The following is a 20152-nucleotide window of genomic DNA, read 5'->3' on the forward strand; positions in this document are numbered from 1 at the left end:
CCTTTCAGAGATCGCAACAGTTGACACGCGCAAACAGATTCCACCTGTGTGAAAATTCTTTAGCGAAGGGCGTAGACGACGAGAAGACAATGAAGCCGTACAACCCATAGCCGGGAAATCACCTTCACTCGGAGACCAGACGTCTGGTCATTCGAAACAAGCTCGGCCGATACCATCATGGATGAACCAGCTACCGAGGAACAAGACTACAAGGGATCACCCGTGGAAGAGCCAAATAAGGACAGCCGAATAGGCGGCCAATCTCAGACAAAGCAAGCACAGGATTTATAGCCAGCAGAATATCATCAATCGACAAGTGTGTTCTGCCCAATGATACATGAACCGGCATATCCTTCAGACAAGCAGCAGCATCCGATGGCCTAAAATCCACAAGAGCCAATGTGCATTTGTCTACAACCCATCACATCACTTCTATAGGGCACGAGGTGGACAAACCCCTGATCAGTACCGGCCGATGCGCGCTCTCCTCTCATCAGAGTTGATGTACCATGGACGTTACGCACCGGTATCGATCGCAATATTATCAAGGCCTCTTACGGATTAAACCTACATCGGATGGGCTACATCCAGTGGAAAGTCTTGAAGAGGTAACCTGATCTGAGGCTAATCCGCGAGCTTTCTTTGTCTCAACAATGGATCCTTGGCTCAATCCTACTTTGTTTGTCCGGCAAAGGCAACGGCAGCTGTACGATCTATGTCTGCACCCTGCCCCCTTTCAGACCCAGCTGCCCTGCTTACTGCCTGAAGTGAGCACTAAGAGAGGATGGTTTCCTCCTCCATCGTGCCCTCACTTCTCCTCTCATCCACTTCCATTCTTGAAGATATACAGCAGCAGCCGGTCGGTCCCAAAGTCCTCTTCCATACACTACAAGGACCAGACTAATATCTGCCAATTTCTACCATACCGAAAGTCTGGTTCAGCCGAAGCAACCACCACCATGCCTGTCAACTTTGCGTCCAGAGGACGTGAGCGACATTCTCAATTCAACAAATCCGTGGCCAAAGGTCTTCTTAAGCGTGTCAGAGCAAATCTGCGTTCTGCTTTCAACAAAGCCTTTCTTGCCCACCATGCCGGAGTGATCCAGAAAGACGCCAGTACGAATCGTGTCCCCAATGTCCCTGGTAATGATCTATTCCAAGGAGCATCGACCGTTTTGGATGTTACCAATGTCGTTCAGGCCCCTTCCCCACCACGACCGACAGGGCTGACCATAAGGTATGTCATTCGCAGCCGGGAGAATCGCCCATCTTCAACTAATGACTCGTCCGACCGTTCAGGCTTGAAAGCACAGCGGCCGTGCAAGAAACCGAGCCAGATTTCTGCTTCCTCACTCGCTCAGCCCTCGGTATACTTCGCACCACCTTCGCAGCTTGGTTGTCAACTGCTAGACGAACAACATCTTGCTGCGCTCGCAACATCTACAGCGTTGTTTGGTAACGATGAGGCTGATCACCTTGACATTCAACAGAAACAGCCCTCTACAGAAGCACAGCCAGAACGTGCGGCCATTGCTGAAGCCGGATTCTGCCGTACAAAGCAGGGTTCACTTTCCGAGAAGGTGAATTCTCAGATTCTCGGCTCTTCGCTGTCCGGCACTGACCCATCCAGCCAACTTCTATCTCCCTCGCTGTCTTCCCGACACCTTCCTTCTGGAGCCTCAAGCAAGGACACGTTTGCTCTTCGGAGAAAGCCGAAACCCCCGAATCCCGGTTCGACAAGTGTCCTATTCGGTGGCATGGAGACTCTCAGTGACCCGTTCATACAGTCAGAGCCAGAGAAGGAATGTCTGGAAATGAAATTCCCTGTGAGCGTCGGGGATGCAAAAACGCAAGCCGAAATAGTCCCAATTTCGGAGACAACGACTGTTGCCGAAACCCACACCCCGAAGTCCCCAGCACGTTGGTCGGATGATTACGACCAATTCTCATCAGACAGGCAGAATCGTCGGTTGATTCGAATTGCATCAGGACAGTACGAGTTGCTTGACAGAGGATATCACCTGAACCCACCACCGATGCTCGACACCCGCATCCCGCGCGTGCGCACATTGGTCCCAGATGATTCGTCTGACGAAGATGGAGCTATGACGCCACAGCCAGAGCATTTCCGTCAAGAGCGAGAGCCGCTTCCGCAGGAACAACTCCTTCCCCAAGCCATTCCAGTAATGGTGCCCCTGGCTACTGCAATAAAAAATGCGCAGTCGGCCGTGAACGGTTTGGCTCAGCAGTTGAACAACCTGATCTCCCAGGCTCAGACACATTTCTGGAATGCTGAGTGTTTGCAGGGAGAGTTGCGGCTCGGGACGAGGAACTAGCAACAGCTCTGCAGAATGTCCAGCAGAGAGATGCAGAGATTGCACGACTAAAAATCCTCCTTAGCACAAGAGACGCAGAGACCCAAACATTACGGACTCGAAAACTACCGGATGAGCATCCAGCACACTATGGCCGTGACTACGATGACGAGTCTGAGACATCTGATCTATATGGCGGAAGTGGTTATCATGCAGATATTGAAGACAGCGACGGCGGAGCCAGCAACGACACCATCCAGATTCCGTCGCTTTAGTAGTATTAAGGGGCTGACAGCGCCCGACATCATGAATCAGAAATGAAGACGAGGTTTTGTTGAGCCGAGCTACGGATACTCGTCGATGCCGATAACGCCTTGGCCTCATGGAGACGGCTTCGGACAGTGCCTTCCTTGATCTCCGTGAAGATTCCAACCTCCACGGTACGTCGAATAACGGCCGGCTTAGGTCGGGACAAAAGCGCAGGTCTTTATGAATCTGAGTCGTGAAGAACAGGAAATGTGGTAAGCAATTTATTCATGAATGTGGAGAACCCAATATTACAAGAAGGAAATTGTGAAATAGCTAAGATCCTCGGACAACATGTCAAGTTCCCCACCATACACAGATAGCTCCGGACGAGGCATTGCTGCATGGTAATTGGCATTTGCTGATGAATGGAATGATGACTTAGAAACCACCAGAATATGTCGAGACCACTGACCAGGTAAGTTATGACCAGGTAAGTTATCTTTTCGCCATGGTCCGGCATAGATTATTCGAAATGGCGAATAGTCGCCGGAATGCGCTTTCCCGTACATTGACGTCGAGCCACCGGTCCAGATCAATCAGTCACGCCCGTGTGGGACCCGATCTCTGTCAGAAAAATGGACTCGGTGATCAGTAAGACGATTCATGGATCCTTTGTTCGTTTCCTCCGTTATGTAAAACGGCCTTTGTCCCTCAGGCAATGAAACCTTTGGCCAGGGGCAGTTACACAACTGCCACAGCATGTTTCCTACGCAAGCAGTTGCGTTGTCCATTGCCTACGGACCACGGATGCTGGAGATATACGTATTGCGCTTTTCACCCGACCCATGTTCCTTCATGCTTCAGAGCAATTCACAAGCAGTCTCACTGGCAGTCAGTCCAGTCCGCAAACACGAGGCCCTCGAACAACAGCACAAAGTCTCTGGACTCATTCAGCTTCCCCTCCCATCATTGTACAACATACATTATCATGGCGGACAGGTATCGAAATCGGGGCTTCGGCCCGAAAGATCTCCAATCCATCGTCTCACGGGCTAAAGCTCACCCCAAGGCGAAGATGTTTACTGCTCCTGGTAGGTTTAAGCTTGCTTGCAGCCCTGGAACACCCAATCAGCATTCGGCACCTGGAGCGGTCAGCGACCCATCTTCTTCCGCCTTGCCTACTACAACCACGTTCTGGAGACGAGTCCCAGATCTCTGCTCTTCCACAAACACCGAGTGATCATGACCCAGGGCGATCGAGGACTTATGATATAACGAGGTCCGGGGACACTGCTAGTCCAGTAGCGCACTCGAACAGCCGAGAACCTACCTCGATGTCACCCGTCCACGAACTCCCGGCAGTCTCTGCTTTCGAATTTCGACTTTACCAGGGATTGGTCTCACAGGATCCCGCCAGGCAGCCAGAGAGACTTCGAACAGACAACTCATCCCCGCGCTCGGCTTCAAATCATCAGTCGGGACATGAATTTAATTTCAGGGTAGCCGGAGAATTGGACGCTCAGACGACTGGGACGCCCTTCCATGCACCTGACGAAACTCCTGTGGCCGATTCATTTGCCCAGCGCATGAGTCGCAGAGAGGCCCTGGCCCGCGCTCAAGGGTTCGCGATCGACGCGCTGTCACTTCTCGATGACCCATTCGTCGACCGCGATGAAGCAGTCGTGGACGCTCCCCACCCATTTCACCCCCCCCCCCCCCCCCCCCACCCGTCAACGACCACGAAATGCGCCGGACACTTGGTCGGACGATGAAGTCAGCCTCCCACCTGTTCCAGAAGCAACGATCGACCAGCGACAAAGCCAGGCCCCGCGAATAGTGTTGCCACTGTTGTCACACGAATTTCCTCCCAGAACCGCCGTCGAAAATGTGCAGCGCGCCATGCTCGACTTGACCGAAGCCTTGAATGACCTTGTCTTGGACAGCAGAACCTATCACTACAACGTCGGGATCTTTGTAAGAAGTCTTACAATTCGTGATGCGCAAGTTGAGCAGCTACGCAGCCGCCTTGTGGCGGCGGAGGCTGAGACTGAAATGTTGCGGGATCTGTGGAGACGCTGAAACATGAAGCCTCAAGGCGACAACGATACATGCAGAAAGAGATAATGGAGCGAAAGTCACAATCGATTGCGCTTTCAGATAGTAAGTTCAGCTGCCGTGTCGCTTGATACGTCAATGGGTTAATCACATCTCTACGGTTCCGGGACTCGAGCTCCCCAATTACAGCCCTGTGGTACAACTTCCGCCCATTCAACATCGCGGCCGGGCTTACCCTACAGCTCTCACATTGATCTCCTCCCTGGATATATATACAGGCACGAGACGTGCAAAATATCGCCTTTGCCACAATGCCGCCACCAGGTGAGCCGGTCTTGATCTGCACTCTCCTTCCTTTGTTCGTGACAATGAGCTTTATCCTTCTAACATCAAAGCATTGAGACTAAGAAGTGTTGCAGTTGCCTTGGTTCCAGGACTCTTATCGTCTTGTGTAGCAGTGCCACTTCCTTTGCCTACAGGGGAATGACCAAGACTTAGGAGCTTTCGTCGATAAAACCATCTTCGCTCCCTGCATCTTCTGCTTTACTCAGGGCACTCCAGCGGAGACGATTTGCAGGTACATTCTACAACTCAAGGTCTTCACCAACCCACCCTGCTTGAGTAGCAACACTCGCTCCTGGCACGAGAAACGGTAAGTCCGGCATTTCAAATCAAGATGTCTCCAACTAAGTCATCCCGTTTGTTCAGCCGCGTGAAGAAGCGGGTTTCATCACTTCTTCGCACAGTGTTGCCATCGCGAGCATCGAGGCCGCACCAACGATTCACTGTGGTTGTTAGCGAGGAGGATTTTTCCTGCGGCACTAGCTCTTACACAACCGTCGAAGATTCTGAGCCACCCGAACAGGAGGCTATTGTGTCGGAGTTGCCGACCCCTCCACAGATTCAACGTTTCCGAGTGCGACGTCCTCGTGCCGACGTGGAATACTCCGCCAGCCCATACCGATCACCAAGCGCTAGTGCGGGTTCCCGACCTGGCCGACGTCGTAACGCGCAATGCTTTGCCGATGCTCCATCTAATCTTTCGACCATTTCGCCTGCTGTGTCTGAGGATAAAGCCGACCTTTCTTCTTTGAGTGATCCTGCGGAGATCAACACTTCATCCATCCCAAGTCTACACTTAAGCTCAGGCAACACCGAGCAGAACACATTGAACAATGAGATTGGCCGAACTCCAGGCTCGGCTCAAGCCTTCGCATTTGCTGTCAATGAAGACCACACTAGCGACAACAGACCCTGGGACGACTTCTCATCCGACGAGTTCAACGATGCGGACGCCCCAGTCTACCAAGGAAACGGTGTTTACCAACTTATTGATGGGAGCCACCACGGTATCAATGAGCTGCCGGCACGACCGGGAGAGGCATATTCACCACCTTACCGACCCAATTCCCCCATGTTGGCCGAGGTCGTGCCGTCACCGCTCCCGGCACTACTGCGTCCCAAGATTTCCCCAGAGGACGCTGTTGACAATGCCACATTGGCCATGGTAGGGGCGTCCAGCGAAACCCAACAAGCAATCACTGACCTTGTCGACCAAGCTCGCGTTTACTTCCACAATGCTGAGGTGCATCGCCGACAAGCCATACGCGCTGAAGAGCGAGAGGCCATGGCGGTGACGTTGGTTGCCGAGCGAGACGCTGAGATTCAATGGCTCCAAGATCGTCTTCGGAATCCTCAGGATTGGACTCCCCCACGCCCCGACCGACGGCTCTCACTCTGACTGCACAGTGTACATGCAAATGAATAGACAGGGATTGACTCGCAATGATGGGAGGCGGAAGCCCCAAGGTGAGTCTATGGTCTCCATCCAAGTACATACGCCCAAATCTAAATTCTGCAAATCCACTGACCGCTTTACTACTCAAGCCTCATGCGGCGGTGCCGCTATAGTGAATATATCCGTTTCTCATACAACCGAAGTGGGCGTTTCCTTCATCCGCGGAATCGGTGCGAGGTAAGCTAATCCCGCCTTTCCCACACCCCTTTCTTCCTTCCAATCTTACCATTTGCCTAGATCCTGCTCTGGCGATAGGTTGGCGTCCTTTGGTGTAAAGGTTCCTTTCAGTCATCTCGGTATCTTCAGTCGTCAAAGGGCCTTTCAGTCAGCAAGCAAGCCCTCTTTCAGCCGATCAAGAGCCTTTGTGGACGCGACTGCCTTGCCCCAGCACAAAGCCGCTTTACGACATGGCACGTTGCTAAGTGCCTTGCCGCAAGAAACAACGGAAGGGCATGAGAACCTCTTTTGCATAAAGGTCTCCTCGATCTCCTACAGTCTTCCTTCCCCAGACCATCTCACCACAGGAACGTTGCTGGTACCTTGCGGTATGCAGCCAAGGTTTCAGCAATTCTTCCGAAAGAGCAAGTCCTTCCGCACCTAGCCAAAAATCGACATCAAAATGGCAAAATCGAAGTTCGGCCTTCTTCGGCGTGTCAAGGGCAAGCTGGCCTCAGCCCTTGGTAAAATCGTTGCCCGGGTGCATCGGAAGGACACTCAGAGACCTGAGAATCCTCATTGGGAAGGCTTCTCGGACGCTTTCAATGGTGGATCGACTGACTTCAGCTTTGTGACGACCCCAGAATCGGCCTATCGTCTACACAGCCCCCTTATGCGGTCCCCCACCGGTCTCTTCGTCCAGCACACTGATCCGATCCAGGACCTATCTTGGCCAGAACCGATCGACCCACCTTCTGGCTCCAATTTCTCCTATGCTGACTTGCGTTACCTGGGCACGAAATACTCGGATGGGTCCAGCCGCGCCGCGCTCAGCTCCTCTCCGAGCTCTTTCTGGGAGACTGAGGCATCTTCGGATGCTCTCATGACTTCACTGCTAAACGGTCTTCCAGAAATTCCTCGGCTTCGACGAAGACCAGGTCGAAGAAACCTCCAGTTAGACCGTCCTTCAAGCCACCACGACGTGGCCTCTATGTCGGAAATTTCAAGTCTCGGTCACGGTGAAACAGAATTTGCTGAGGCTTTGGACGAACCATCTCAAACAGACAGCTCCCAGCAGCCACGCCAAGGTTGGGTCGACCACGAGGTCCGTCCGCATCACAGTGTTTCGGAGGCTGTTGAAGCTCAGGAATTCGCTTTGCCAGCGTCTGGAGGCGTTGATGGTTCACCTGGACCCACCATTCGTGATGATTCCGACTCGCCTTCGCCTCCTTCTCTGTCTCAAGCCGCAGTCTCTGACACTTCCTTGAATTCGAATCCTCAGCGACCACAGAATCCAATGGTACAGAACTTTGCCGTCGGCAGCAATACGCTGCCTGATCCATTTATGGCAGGTTCAGAACGGTGTCAAGCTCACCAGTTATGGTCGGAGTTGTCGAGCTCTTCAGATTCGAGGCCCAGTCCGGTATACCAAGGCAATGGGGTCTATGTCCTTCACGATGGGACTATCCATGATATCCAGCATGGGCGTCGACATGTCCAGGTTTCACCAGGAAGTGGAGTCCGCTCCGATCAAGGAGATGTGCAGAATGTTTCTTCGGATGAGGCAAATCAGGCCGACAGATTCGATACTCCCAGCGGAGGGAGTGACTCGTTACCATCAAGTCCTCCTCTGACCGCGATCCGCCGTCTCCACACCGCGGTGTCGAATCTCGAAGGATTCACCTCACCTGCCGCACGGGAAGCCGTGCATGACCTGGAGCAAGCAGTTGACGGCGTCGTAGCGATTATCGACACCCTTCTCGACGACATTGAGGTCCATGCATTTAACGCCGAGGAGCGCCGGCGGAGGCTCGCCGACCAGCTCTCGGAACTGGCTATGGCACACAGAGTGATCCAAGAACGGGATCGAGAGATCAATCGGCTCAACCACCCTGAGCTGTACGGTGAGAATACCACACCCCCCGAGTACGCATCTGACGCTCAGCAGGACCCTCGATCTGTGACCCGAACTCCCGGCCGCGTGCAAGACAACAACTCACCCACGCCAGCGACTGTGGTTCGTCGCCCAGCGTCCGAGGGTGACCATTCTAGTGACCGCCAGGTGTCCGTGACCGCAGAGGCTGGCTCCGCTGCACCCTCGTACTGCACCTCTCCTGATACTGAAAGTGTTGTCCACTCACAAACTTTAGCTCCGCAAGTGGTCGCACAGGGGAGCCCAGCCTCCAGCCAGTCCAGAGAATCCGACAATATAATGTTGAGGCGGACACCGCGATTCCGTCGCCCGACGCTGTAATGGAACGGGTCTCAAAGGTAAGTCTATACAAGTTCGAATGATTCAACACTGGCAAACACAAGGTAAGTCTAGTAATTAAGGGGTCAGAGTGGAACAGGGGTAGTCAATCTAAACGGTAAAGGTAAGATCTTAGGTACAGTAATATATTATCAGCGTCTATCACAACGTGACATCGATATATGTTCATGAGTTTCTTCCGCAGTCTGGTTAACGAATTGCATGGGCAAGTCTGAGTTTTATCTCCAGCGTGGGTAGGTGGGAATGATGCCGCAGGCACGCCTGCTCCTGCATCTTGTTTCTGAATGATGGTTCGCAACCCTCACCTTTCTTGCTTTTGTTCCCCTGTGCGAGCCCCAACTACTCACGTCTGAGTCTACGTATCAATACAGGCTGAAAGAGACTTTGTGCCCTCGCTACATTATCTGCCGCAGCGTGTCGGACGACGCCGAGGCCGCGCCCTTCCCGAGGGACACAGATTTCCCTGGGAAGACTCAAATCGACGACACAGTGGGCAGGCGGCCTATAGTGATGATCTGCTCACGGCTGGCAGGCAAATCTACAGGACGATTCTCGGGACAGAGAGTGTTCTTATGTTGATGCATGACCATTTCTTGGTTGCCGAGTACAGGGATCTAGAATATTCCCGAGTATGACCATACCTCCAAATGGAGACGGCACCTGCCGCGTCGGGTTGCGGCTATACTTCACCAGCTGATTCGAAAGCTGGATTCCACGCTCGTAATCTCGATCCAGCTGAACTGAAACAATGCTACGTGAGCATCGAGGATGCTTGTAAGAAAGGCGATCTTTAAAAGCCACGACGCAGTGGGAGGCTTGATAAGATCGCAGAGCAAACCAATAAGAAAGGCGTGGTCCACAACGCCATGCACAAGATCACGTTATACAGGAATGATAATCTCCACGACATAGGCTCAGTTACTAAGACCATACCTGTTCATGATCCCGAAGCCAGACCCCGATCCCAGCAATCCTACGACAACTTGAAGTCATGCGAGACAGGATGCACGAGCACCGCGTTCTACCTGGAGTCTTCCAACGGCCATCTCAGAGACATGCATATGTAGCTCCGGGAGACAGACATGCAGTGGGTTTTGCAGCGACTAAGAAGCTTCATCGACCATAGGGAGAGTTCGGCGGCAGAGTTAAGACGTGGAATTTGCTAGGCAGACGAGCAAGCACCACGCAGTAGTCAAAGAAGGGTCTTATAGCTTCCCAGGGGAAGAGTGAAGAAGAGGAAAGGAGGTCGCGTACTTATGGAAGATGTGAACAGTGGACGCGAATAGGACTTTCATTCTATCACTGATACCGAGGACTCGTTGATTCGCACCCAAGCCCCGGACGGGAGAAGGCTTGACAGCAACCCCCGTGAGAGAGGAGTGCAGAGGATGCAAAAGATGTATCGCGGCTCCAGCGCGGGATGTGTTCGACATTACCGAGCCTCAACGATTGGCACGGTGGCAGGTAGAAGATATGATGTGACGGCGACATACGGAGAGTATGTAATTGTCGATGACGCGAACTTCCTCCACCCACACCTGGAGCTTTGATACATAAGAAGGGCCCTGGCCTGGCAATGCCATGCGCCTTCACAAGTAGAGCGACATTGGCGTGATCTGCGAGATCAACAGATGTGCAGTGTCGTTGTTGTTATTTTAACATCACCGACAGAAGACATCGGTGCTCGCTCACATACAGTAGCTACATAGCTAGCTCGCTCGAATAGAACACCGTATTGACACACACACACACACACACAATGGCAACTACCACAACCTGAGAGACAACAGCCCAAACCCAAGCACACGCACAAGCACCAGACTACGGTCGATATGATTTTGGCAAGCTGGAGCCCAAAATTACGTGCATCCCTTCCGAGACAGTCCGCACTGGTCAGTGACCCTTGGGACACTTGGAGGACTATCACAGACCTAGGGGGGTCTAGGAAGGGAACGACTAGCCTCCCAGCTTTCTCACGCCCTTCACCACGTCCGGGCTTCTTCTGTGTCAAAGAACTTCGCTCTGCACCACAAAGCTGTCGACCGCCAGGTGACTCTCGCAAAAGCATTTCCTCCTTGGAACAGCCCCGTCGAGGAGGAGGCAAATGTAAGAACGGCAATTATGCTGAAGCGGACTACAACGGGCTGGCGACGACCAGGACGGACATTGCAAGAAATGGCCTTTGATAATGTCGAAATCTCCAATATCCACAAGGTCACATCGGACTTTCTGGCAAAGTTATGACTACCCGTATCTGCTGAAGCCGCATATCCATGGAAATCGAGTTGTTTAGGGAAAGCGCTGCACTCCGACGTGGTGCTGCCGCTTCTGAGGCCTTTCGCCCTTGTATTGCAGTTGCCTGCCGACGACTACCTCGTCAAGGCTGCATACATATGAAGCGCCGAGCGAGGACAATTTCCCGTACATTCTTGTAGCACACCCCAACGGAGGAGGGATAAAAAGCGGCCGACTATGGCAAGAAAGGAGGTCATACCGATCTGGGCTCCGTCACGCTGCTGTTCAGGCAACCGGTCGTAGGCCCGCAAATCCTTGGGGAAGATGGCAAGTGAACCTACGGCTCAGCTCAGCCAGGCACAGTCACCGTCAACCTGGCAGAAGGTACCATCTCGCACTTGACAGGGGGCTGGTTGAAGAGTTCGGTGCATCCGGTCGTCGCCCCACCAGAAGATCAACGCCCCGTACGAACGTACAGGGTTGCCGTACTTTGCCCGTCCTCACAAAAAGACAGTCATTGTCCCCATCATCGACTCTCCAGTGTTGGAGCAAGTAGGTGTCAAGCTTCGGTTCGGTAAGGAAGAGACCATGGAACAATGGGTCAAGGCCAAGCAGACGCTGCAGCTGAACCCCGGTATTGCGGCCAAGCGATGGGCAGAGAGGGGCGATGGGAACATTCGAGGTGCTTGCAGGCTCTCCGACAGGAAATACAAGGAGTAATCATTGCTGCGAAGCATCGCTGACTACGCCACGCATATTCCAGCATTGTTGAAGAGTGCCTTGTGTCGTGCCGTGGCTTGAGCTCGCATCGTGGAGATGAAATGCTTCGCTCTTTTCGCTCGACAGGGCACAGAGAACATACCTAGATGTCTTGCCTCGCTCTCGTGGACGCATAGAACTACTCTCCTTCTTTCTGCTCTTCAAATTCAACCAAGTCCACACCAGCACCAACCACCTCACCCTCACCATGTGCCACTCTCTTGACCTTTGCCCCTTCAACTGGACTCCTGATCACAGTCTCCATCTTCATACTCTCAATGACGACCAATGGTTGTTCTTTCTTCACAACATCGCCTGGTTTGACGAGTACCCGCAGGATTTTTGCTGGCATGGGGGAGAGCAAGCTGTTCGGAGATTCGCGGAGGCCAAGGGCTTTGGCCAGGAAAGGAGGCGGTGGCGAGGTTAGCAGCACGGAGCCCTGGGGCGTGAAAAGGTGGATCATCTGCTGGTTACTGGCCGAGGACACCTGGAAGATGACGCGGGAAGTGTGTCTTGTGTGCGGGAAATAGGTGGTCAACGTATTCGATGCAGAATCGAACGAGGATGTCACTGTGATTGCTTCGCCATTGGCTGGCGTTTGTACAGAGAAAGTACCCGGGCTGAGCTGCTGGAGCTGGACCGTGTGGATGTCTGGTGTCTTTCCAGGGCCAGGTTCAAAACCTGCGGAGTGGAAGTGGAAAGTGCGTGGTTGGAAGTCGGACGAGCTGTTGAGCCACGAAGACGACGCCGAAGGAAGAATCCATGGAGCAGGAGAGGAGGTCGGTTGCGGTGAATGGCGCAGGAAGGATGCTATGGCGGCCTCGGCGAGAACTTCAGGCGTAAAGGAGACTTCGGGAAAGAGCTCGTCTCGGTGTTTCTCAATGTAACCTGTCTCAACGTTGCCAGCGACGAAATCAGGGGATCTGCATATTCGTCTGAGGAAGTCAATGTTCGTGACTGGGCCTGCCACCTCGTAGTCTTGCAGCGCAGCTACCATTTTGCGCAGAGCGAGCTCTCTTGTCTCGCCTCGAACGATCAGTTTCGAAATCATCGGGTCGTAATGGCTGGACACCGTGTCTCCTTGCACGAAGCCGCTATCTATCCGTACATCAGGCGACTCCTTCGGTAACTTGACATGCGAAAGTCTGCCAGAATCGGGTATGAAACCCCTGTCTGGATTCTCGGCATAGATTCTCGCCTCGATGGCGTGGCCACGTTGGGCAATCTGTTCCTCGACTTGGTCCTGAGTCAAAGGGAGTGGTTTGCCCTCTGCAACTTGGATTTGCCAATGCACGAGGTCCAGACCAGTTACCATCTCGGTCACAGGATGCTCGACCTGCAGCCTGGTGTTCATCTCCATGAAATAGAAGTCACCAGTATCGTTGTCGAAGATGAACTCGACCGTACCGGCGCCCTCATATTTTACAGCCAATGCAGCCGCCCGAGCCTTCTGCCACAGGTCTTTTCGTATCGAGTCGTCCAGGTTGGGGGCAGGAGACTCCTCAAGGATCTTCTGATGCCGTCGCTGGATAGAACAGTCACGCTCACCCAAAGCCAGGCAATTACCGTGCTTGTCTGCAAATACCTGAACTTCAATGTGGCGTGGGGTCGTGATGTACTTCTCGACTAGGACTTCATCGTTGCCGAACGAGTTCCTGGCTTCGCTCTTCGCACTTTCTAGCATATCTGGGAACTCCTGGGCGGACCTTGCGATTCTCATACCCTTGCCTCCGCCGCCCCTCACGGCCTTGATGAGGACAGGATAGCCGATCTTCTCTGCCTCCTGGGAGAGCGTCTCCGGCGCTTGGTCGGACCCGTGGTAGCCCGGAACACAGGGTACACCGGCAGCATTCATGATCTCCTTGCTCCTGGCCTTGTCACCCATGTCTTCAATGGCGCTCGCAGGTGGGCCAATGAAGGTGACACCTTCTTCTGCGCATCTCTTCGCAAACTCGGCATTCTCCGACAGGAAGCCATAGCCCGGATGTATCGCCTGACAACCTTGCTGCTTTGCTACCCGCAGGATCTTGTCTTGGTCTAAGTATGCAGTGGTTGGGCCGAGATTGAAGGAGAAGGGCGAGGAATGGGCGTGCTGTGCGAGAGCATCTGGGTTGGTATATAGTGTGGTTGTGCGGATACCGTGCTGGGCAGCTGTCTTGTTTACTCTTATAGCGATCTCCCCTCTGTTTGCAATGAGAATCGAATCGATGGTCTTTGTCGAATACGATCGGAGAGACGTTCTCGTTCGCAGAGCTGCAGCAGCCCGTGGGAGCTGACGGTGTGACATGGCTAGGTTGAGGAAGAACACCTGGGTGATATCTGTCACATTTCATGCAAGGTCCTTTTGTGTAAGAGCTCTCTTATAGGGAAGCATGAGAAAAGCAAGAGGATGTCCACGAGGCGCGGTTGTCGTCGCCTTGCATCGGAGCGGCAGGAAGCGGGGATCAAGCGAGACGCGCATCGTCTTGATCCCTTGTCGAGCAATGCTGCCCGCACTGTTTGTCACACTGTTGTTGATTCGTCCCACCTGCCTGCACCACACCGCACCGACACCGACTTGCGTGACTGCTCGAACAGAGGGGCGAGGGGCTGCGTGCGTCGAGGCAAACACTTTCACGTCGAGTTGATGGTGCTTCCTGCGACCTTACTCAGGGTACAAACTCTCTTCAACACGAACCCTCCATCATGACTTGACGGGGCTCAATTCGTCTCCGTCCCCTTCCCAACATGTCTGACATTGAAGACTACGCCTACTCGCCCTATGACGACCTTGAAGACGTTTTATACGACGCGGACCCGGACCCAGAGTTGGCGGATGACTTAGCCAGCCATGCGATACACAGTCCCATTTACCACGAGGAAGATGCCGTCAAGGACGAGTTGCAGGAATACTTTAGCGACTGGGAATACTACTCGGATGACTACGTGGATGATGACCCAACACTGTTGAAAAAGAACCCTCAGGACGGTGGGCCGATACGGCGGTTGGCACACACCGAAACAGAACCGAAGCGTGGCAAGAAGAGGAAGCTGGTTGAAACACAGGACATCCCTACCTTTGACCTGAACGACGACCAATTGTTGACCCGCTGTATCAAGGGTGTAATATGGGCCAAACCTTCCGAGCTCAGGACCCCGCAGTACGAAGGCGGCCAAGAAAACAAAGTCGCGCTGATGAAGGACTGGAAAAAAGTGTTTGCAGTCAAAGACAGTGGCTGGGGTCGGGCATCAGGAGGGGGCCAGCAAGATGAGTCTTGGGCTAACGACTTGAGTCTCGCCGATATGGGTCTACGGAATCTACCCAGGCAAGCGTCTTTCAAGCACGACGACCAAGAAGAGGAAGCAGGTTTTGAGGAGGACGACGGAGCAGAACACATTCCAGTTGGCGTTGAGGAAGATATGGTGTCCGACAAGGGTTCGCCTGGGCCTAGCTCTTCGAAGCTCGAGACTGCCATGCTTCTGGACGAGGATGGCAGAGAGATAACCCACGACTCGCCTGCGGCAGAGGATTTGGAGGACGAGCGAGGTCCCCGGAAAAGACGTCGAGTCAAGCCAGACCTCCCATCTCCGCCAGACTCAAATGAAGCCGTCACTCTCGACCTAGAGGAATCCCAAGTCACGTCGAAACTGAAAGCTGCAGCACTCGCAAAGCATGACTCTGTCACAGGCGACAGCAATCAGACAGTCCAAGCCAAAGCGCCCATATCTGGTGGCTCTGACGTTCAGCAGATCAGGAAGAGAAAGGCGGCCGAGGAGCCCGACGATGGTGTCAACCGATCAACTGCCAGTAGTCGGGCGAAGAGAGTTGCATCGTCTGTGTCAAACGTGGCTACCAGCTCACGAGCAAAAAGAAGCACCAAGACGAGGTGAAGTCAGGAGAGATCATGGGCTGTGACTCGAGATATTTCAATACCTGCTCACTCCATAGACCATATAGTACAAATTCGGCTCCATGTTCCAAAGCGGTACGCGGCCTGTAGTGGCGCAAGGCAATAATATGAGGATTACAAAGCGTCATCCATGAGACGCGCATCGGTTGTGATCTACACAACAGCATTGTAAGACAGTAATAGGGGCAATAGTCCACTGAAATTTGGAGGGAATGAGGATGAAGATGAGGATGAACTGAGACAAGGCGAGGCTCCGGTTCGGCAAAAGTCGCAGGCTTGGCAGCCGTTACGAACATGAACTCGAAGTGAACAGCGAACATGTACTCCATTTCCATCCAGCAAAACCTTCTGCTTCACCATCACCCACCAGTCACGGATGACCGTGGACTTTGTCTTCCGCACTGGATTCTTCTCTACGTACTGAATACCAAACCTCTGGCCCGAGAACAAACAGAATCACTGCTGCATGACTGTGGCCCAGGCTTCGTTCAGTCTACGCTGAATAATTCAGTTTGGGGGGTATGTCCAATCTCAGCCTGGGTGTACCGGCATCAAGCAGATCAGCAAGATTATCTCATTGCCTCTTCGATGTCTGACTGACTCTTGTGGCCAACTCAGGTTCCGGCTTCGAGTTCGCAACCCACATGTGGCCGGTCCAGAGGAAGTCTTGAAAGGACGAAAAGGAGGAATCACTTTTCACCATGGCGTACAGTATGTTCCTGGAGACGGTGCACGAGATCGCACTTGCCTTTTCTTACGACATGGTTAACACTCGCCAATCTAGACACGTCCTACTTGTCGTCTCCTGATACGCCGTCGACGGTCTTTCCCGAGCGATTGATCAGACCACTACCCAAGAGATCCATCAAGTCCCGATTGTCCCAAGAAGCTGTCGAAGCTATCCAATACCCCCCTACGCTGCCCTCGTCGAGCTTGCCAACCTATTCGAACTACGGCGAGAATGGCGAGGAGACCCACGACGGCAAAGTGTTAGACCACTCACACAGTGACAATTATTACCATGACCATGACCACGATCATGACCACGATCACGATGACGATGACGACTGTCCCCACCATCACCACCACCATCATCACCACCATCATTGCCACCACGACGAGTACGAGGACGATCTTGACTCCCAGGACGAGCGTATCTACCCTCCCCGCCGCTTCATTGTCTCCTCCCCTCGCTCGCCACGATCGGGGCGTAGTAGATACTCGACAAGAGGTAGTACGTCGGGCCCGGACGGTTATGAAGCATTTGAGAACACCAACAACAAGAAAAAGAGAAAAATACCCACTTCCGGCAGTCTGAGTCTGCACCAGTCTGCCGTCACCGACCAATTGGCACACATGGGCATAAGTGGCACCAAAGATGGCACGGCAGATGATGGGTTCTACGCTGGCGCCCACGTGGGCAATAGCGCTGGTTTGGGAGTGCAAGGTGCTGGTAGAGGGCGCGGTGCAAGAAAGGCTTCTGGTCGGAACCCCCTCGGCGTGTCAGTCAATGGCTCCAATGCTCGGAATGGTCCTTCCAAATATGACCAGAACATGACTGCCAACGCGAAAGGTAAGATCGAAAGACCATCAGCATGTGCTACTGAGGCTGATCTCGGGCAAGCGGAAGAGACCAAAGACCAAGGTATCATTTCTGCAGCCATTGCAAACGCCACAGCGCTGCTTCGGAAACCACTCGGCAAGGGACAAGAACATGTAGGGGTGCTCGACCAAGAAGCCAAACAGGCGCACAATAACTCGCAGTTCACTTTCACATGCGAAGCCGACGCCAAGGGAGTCACCTTTCCAGAACAGAGTTTATATTCGCCAGGGTACACGCAGCGAAACAACCCGACTCACCCCGCCCACTCTACCGCGACTGAGAAAGGCACCATACAGGCAAGTCAAAGCACGGCAAATGCCACGGCACCCGCGGCGCAGACAGCACCTGCTGCGCCCGCCGCGCAAAACGTCAACGCTCAAGGCAAGAAGCCTCGAAGACGGAGAGGCGATGTGTACGCGTTGGCAGCCCGACAGAGGAAGCTTCAGCAAGAGTACAACAATCTGCAGCACCCGCCAGCACCTGAAGACATCTGGATCTGCGAATTCTGCGAATACGAGAGTATCTTTGGACAACCACCCCATGCTCTCATCCGACAGTACGAAATCAAAGATCGAAAGGAACGCCGTCGTTTAGCGGAGAAGAGACGGTTGTTGGAGAAGGCCAAGCTCAAGGGCAGGAAGGGGAAGAAACAGACCAAGAATGCAGCCAAAGCCGCCACCCACAATGCCGGCAACGTCAACCAGCAAGCCTACGACAATCAGCCGTTGGATCAACTTGCCGACGATGATCTCGACTACGGATACGACGATGACCCGATTCCAATGCCGGCACCACCGCCAGCCACGACCGCAAACAAGGCTGTTGCTGGACCGCGGACTGCGTCTACAGACAAGGCAGGAGGAACAGCTGGAGGCGGAGGGATTCGATGACAGCCGGACTTGACCAGGTCGGTCCGAGTCCCCGGTTTCCTAGTCTGTTTCGTTTCGCTGTCTTGTTTGTGTGTCTGTATCTGCGTCGCGTTGGGTTTCCCCTGGGCCATTCTGGCTGGATGGCTGGGGTCATGCTGTTCTGCAATTTTGATCTTTTTTGTACTTAGCCCCGTTTCAACCTTTCACCCCAACCCTAGCATAGCCTGAACATATGTACTCCTCTCCCACGAAGAACAGTCCGTCTGTCCTGTGCATAATGGCCACTCTCAGACGCAAACTCCTGTCTGCCTGTCGTGCGATCGTTTGAATTGGCATTGCGCGTGCACCGACAAAGAACAAGGTCGCCTGACAGGGATCATGACTTGATGGTGAGGGACGATCCGGGGTGCAGGCCAACGATGGCTGCAGCCGCTGAGACTCAGCCACCAGCCACATTTGGTCCAAGCCACGAGAAGGGAACCCCGCTGACCCTCCTGTGCCCCCGGTGCCCCCGGTGCCCCGGCAATTTCAGGGACATTCTTGCCGACGGTGACGCACCATATGCAGCATTCCAAGAACTCGATGCATTGTCAAGATAACCATGGCCTTGGGCGCAGACACTGGTGCTACTGCTTTGCTTTCCTCTCGGTGCGGACGCGGACAATTATGTCTGTATTACCTTTCCTCGACTGCTCTCTTCCTCCACCCTGCTGTCAACAACGGCCATTGTCGCGACCATTCGCGCAGTGAGAACTTCTAACCGACACCTGGGATCCGTATACTGCTTCACCACAAACAAGGGACTTCAGTTGCGAGGCTTGAGCCGTGAATGAGCCTTTGTTTGACGCACTCAAGGCGCAATCACTGCCTTGTCACTTCCGCGCGCCCGCTCACAAAGCGCATACGAAGTGACAACGCCGTGCCACCGTGCTTTGTTTGAGTGTCGACGGTCTACTTAGCCAGTCTGGCAGCTCGCTCAAGTGCGTTTGCCTCGTCCAAATATCTCTCGTACTTGACCCAAGCCCTGCGCATCTCGCGCATTCTGGCAATCGACAGGAGCAGCAACCCAAGCAAACATCAGGCCTCGAGACATCTCAACAACCTCGATCGCGAATTTTGATCATTCTCCGACCAAGATCCCAGAATCAACCCTGACTTATTTCACACCACATCGCCGTAGATCAAACATGGCGTTCTTGTCAATCTTTTCCGGCTTCCGCAAATCCAGCTGGCTCCACCTCGTCCTGCGCAGCTTCCAGTTGATCGACGCCCTCGTCGTCATTGGAATGTACGGAGTCGACCTGAACGCGGCGATGAAGGCATCGAAATACGCCGACGGGAAATGGGTGAGTTCTTCAACTGATCCCCAGACCGGCGCATTGACTTCCTACCCACCTGAAATGGTACGTGTGCTCACCACGGTCAAGGTCTTCGCCGTCACCACCGGCAGCCTGGCCGCGGTTACGGCCCTGATCTTCAGTCTTGCGTCCATCGCCATCCAATATCGAACCGTGGCACTACTATTCGCCTGGGACTGGACCATGGCCATCCTCTTCGCCGTCCTTTCGGGCATTTTCGGCTCCATGTATTTGCATGTAAGTGTCCCCCCTTTCCCCCAGTCCCCCGTCGTGTGCTAACAATTTCGTCACAGGAGAACGTCGAGATGGAATCCGGCATCCACCGCATGAAGACGGCCGTGGGCTTCGACCTTGCCGGCCTCGTCCTATGGACCCTGACAGCCAGCTTTGGGACGTGGTGGTTCTTCAGTGAGCGACGTAAGTCTTCAGATCCCCGTCGCGAGATTCCCAGGGTCCAATGGGAGGCAAATGCCGGGCTGCCCAAGCTATCCAAGACGTTCCGTAACGGTTCATTGGGCGGTCGTTCGTTTCGCAATGTTTCTGACCACAGCCGCTGACTTGCCGACAGGAGGAGGAGGAGGGAGACAGGCCAA

The 20152-nt window shown here is 53.7% G+C and overlaps 9 protein-coding genes across 9 annotated transcripts; 8 read left to right on the forward strand and 1 right to left on the reverse strand.

The window, feature by feature from the left end:
• Positions 1-959: 959 nt before the first annotated feature.
• G647_05565 (uncharacterized protein) lies at positions 960-2590 on the forward strand (the record flags this gene model as incomplete). Its single annotated transcript, XM_008729892.1, has 2 exons — positions 960-2235; positions 2307-2590. 2 exons carry the CDS (start codon positions 960-962, stop codon positions 2588-2590), a joined length of 1560 nt encoding a protein of 519 aa, XP_008728114.1.
• A 2705-nt stretch (positions 2591-5295) lies between these two features.
• On the forward strand, positions 5296-6360 carry G647_05566 (uncharacterized protein; the record flags this gene model as incomplete). Its single annotated transcript, XM_008729893.1, has 1 exon — positions 5296-6360. The coding sequence occupies one exon, from the start codon at positions 5296-5298 to the stop codon at positions 6358-6360; it is 1065 nt and encodes a 354-aa protein (XP_008728115.1).
• Positions 6361-7036: 676 nt separating this feature from the next.
• Positions 7037-8827, forward strand: G647_05567 (uncharacterized protein; the record flags this gene model as incomplete). The annotated part of the gene is made up of 1 exon (XM_008729894.1): positions 7037-8827. The coding sequence occupies one exon, from the start codon at positions 7037-7039 to the stop codon at positions 8825-8827; it is 1791 nt and encodes a 596-aa protein (XP_008728116.1).
• A 2291-nt stretch (positions 8828-11118) lies between these two features.
• On the forward strand, positions 11119-11280 carry G647_05568 (uncharacterized protein; the record flags this gene model as incomplete). The annotated part of the gene is made up of 1 exon (XM_008729895.1): positions 11119-11280. The coding sequence occupies one exon, from the start codon at positions 11119-11121 to the stop codon at positions 11278-11280; it is 162 nt and encodes a 53-aa protein (XP_008728117.1).
• Positions 11281-11404: 124 nt separating this feature from the next.
• Positions 11405-11800, forward strand: G647_05569 (uncharacterized protein; the record flags this gene model as incomplete). Its single annotated transcript, XM_008729896.1, has 2 exons — positions 11405-11464; positions 11531-11800. 2 exons carry the CDS (start codon positions 11405-11407, stop codon positions 11798-11800), a joined length of 330 nt encoding a protein of 109 aa, XP_008728118.1.
• A 178-nt stretch (positions 11801-11978) lies between these two features.
• On the reverse strand, positions 11979-14126 carry G647_05570 (uncharacterized protein; the record flags this gene model as incomplete). Its single annotated transcript, XM_008729897.1, has 1 exon — positions 11979-14126. The coding sequence occupies one exon, from the start codon at positions 14124-14126 to the stop codon at positions 11979-11981; it is 2148 nt and encodes a 715-aa protein (XP_008728119.1).
• A 440-nt stretch (positions 14127-14566) lies between these two features.
• On the forward strand, positions 14567-15709 carry G647_05571 (uncharacterized protein; the record flags this gene model as incomplete). The annotated part of the gene is made up of 1 exon (XM_008729898.1): positions 14567-15709. One exon carries the CDS (start codon positions 14567-14569, stop codon positions 15707-15709), a length of 1143 nt encoding a protein of 380 aa, XP_008728120.1.
• Positions 15710-16430: 721 nt separating this feature from the next.
• G647_05572 (uncharacterized protein) lies at positions 16431-18222 on the forward strand (the record flags this gene model as incomplete). The annotated part of the gene is made up of 2 exons (XM_008729899.1): positions 16431-16440; positions 16514-18222. The coding sequence occupies 2 exons, from the start codon at positions 16431-16433 to the stop codon at positions 18220-18222; spliced, it is 1719 nt and encodes a 572-aa protein (XP_008728121.1).
• A 1166-nt stretch (positions 18223-19388) lies between these two features.
• Positions 19389-20116, forward strand: G647_05573 (uncharacterized protein; the record flags this gene model as incomplete). The annotated part of the gene is made up of 3 exons (XM_008729900.1): positions 19389-19547; positions 19629-19796; positions 19853-20116. 3 exons carry the CDS (start codon positions 19389-19391, stop codon positions 20114-20116), a joined length of 591 nt encoding a protein of 196 aa, XP_008728122.1.
• Positions 20117-20152: the final 36 nt, after the last annotated feature.

This window comes from Cladophialophora carrionii (genome assembly GCF_000365165.1).
Source record: "Cladophialophora carrionii CBS 160.54 unplaced genomic scaffold supercont1.4, whole genome shotgun sequence".
Classification (NCBI taxonomy): domain Eukaryota; kingdom Fungi; phylum Ascomycota; class Eurotiomycetes; order Chaetothyriales; family Herpotrichiellaceae; genus Cladophialophora; species Cladophialophora carrionii.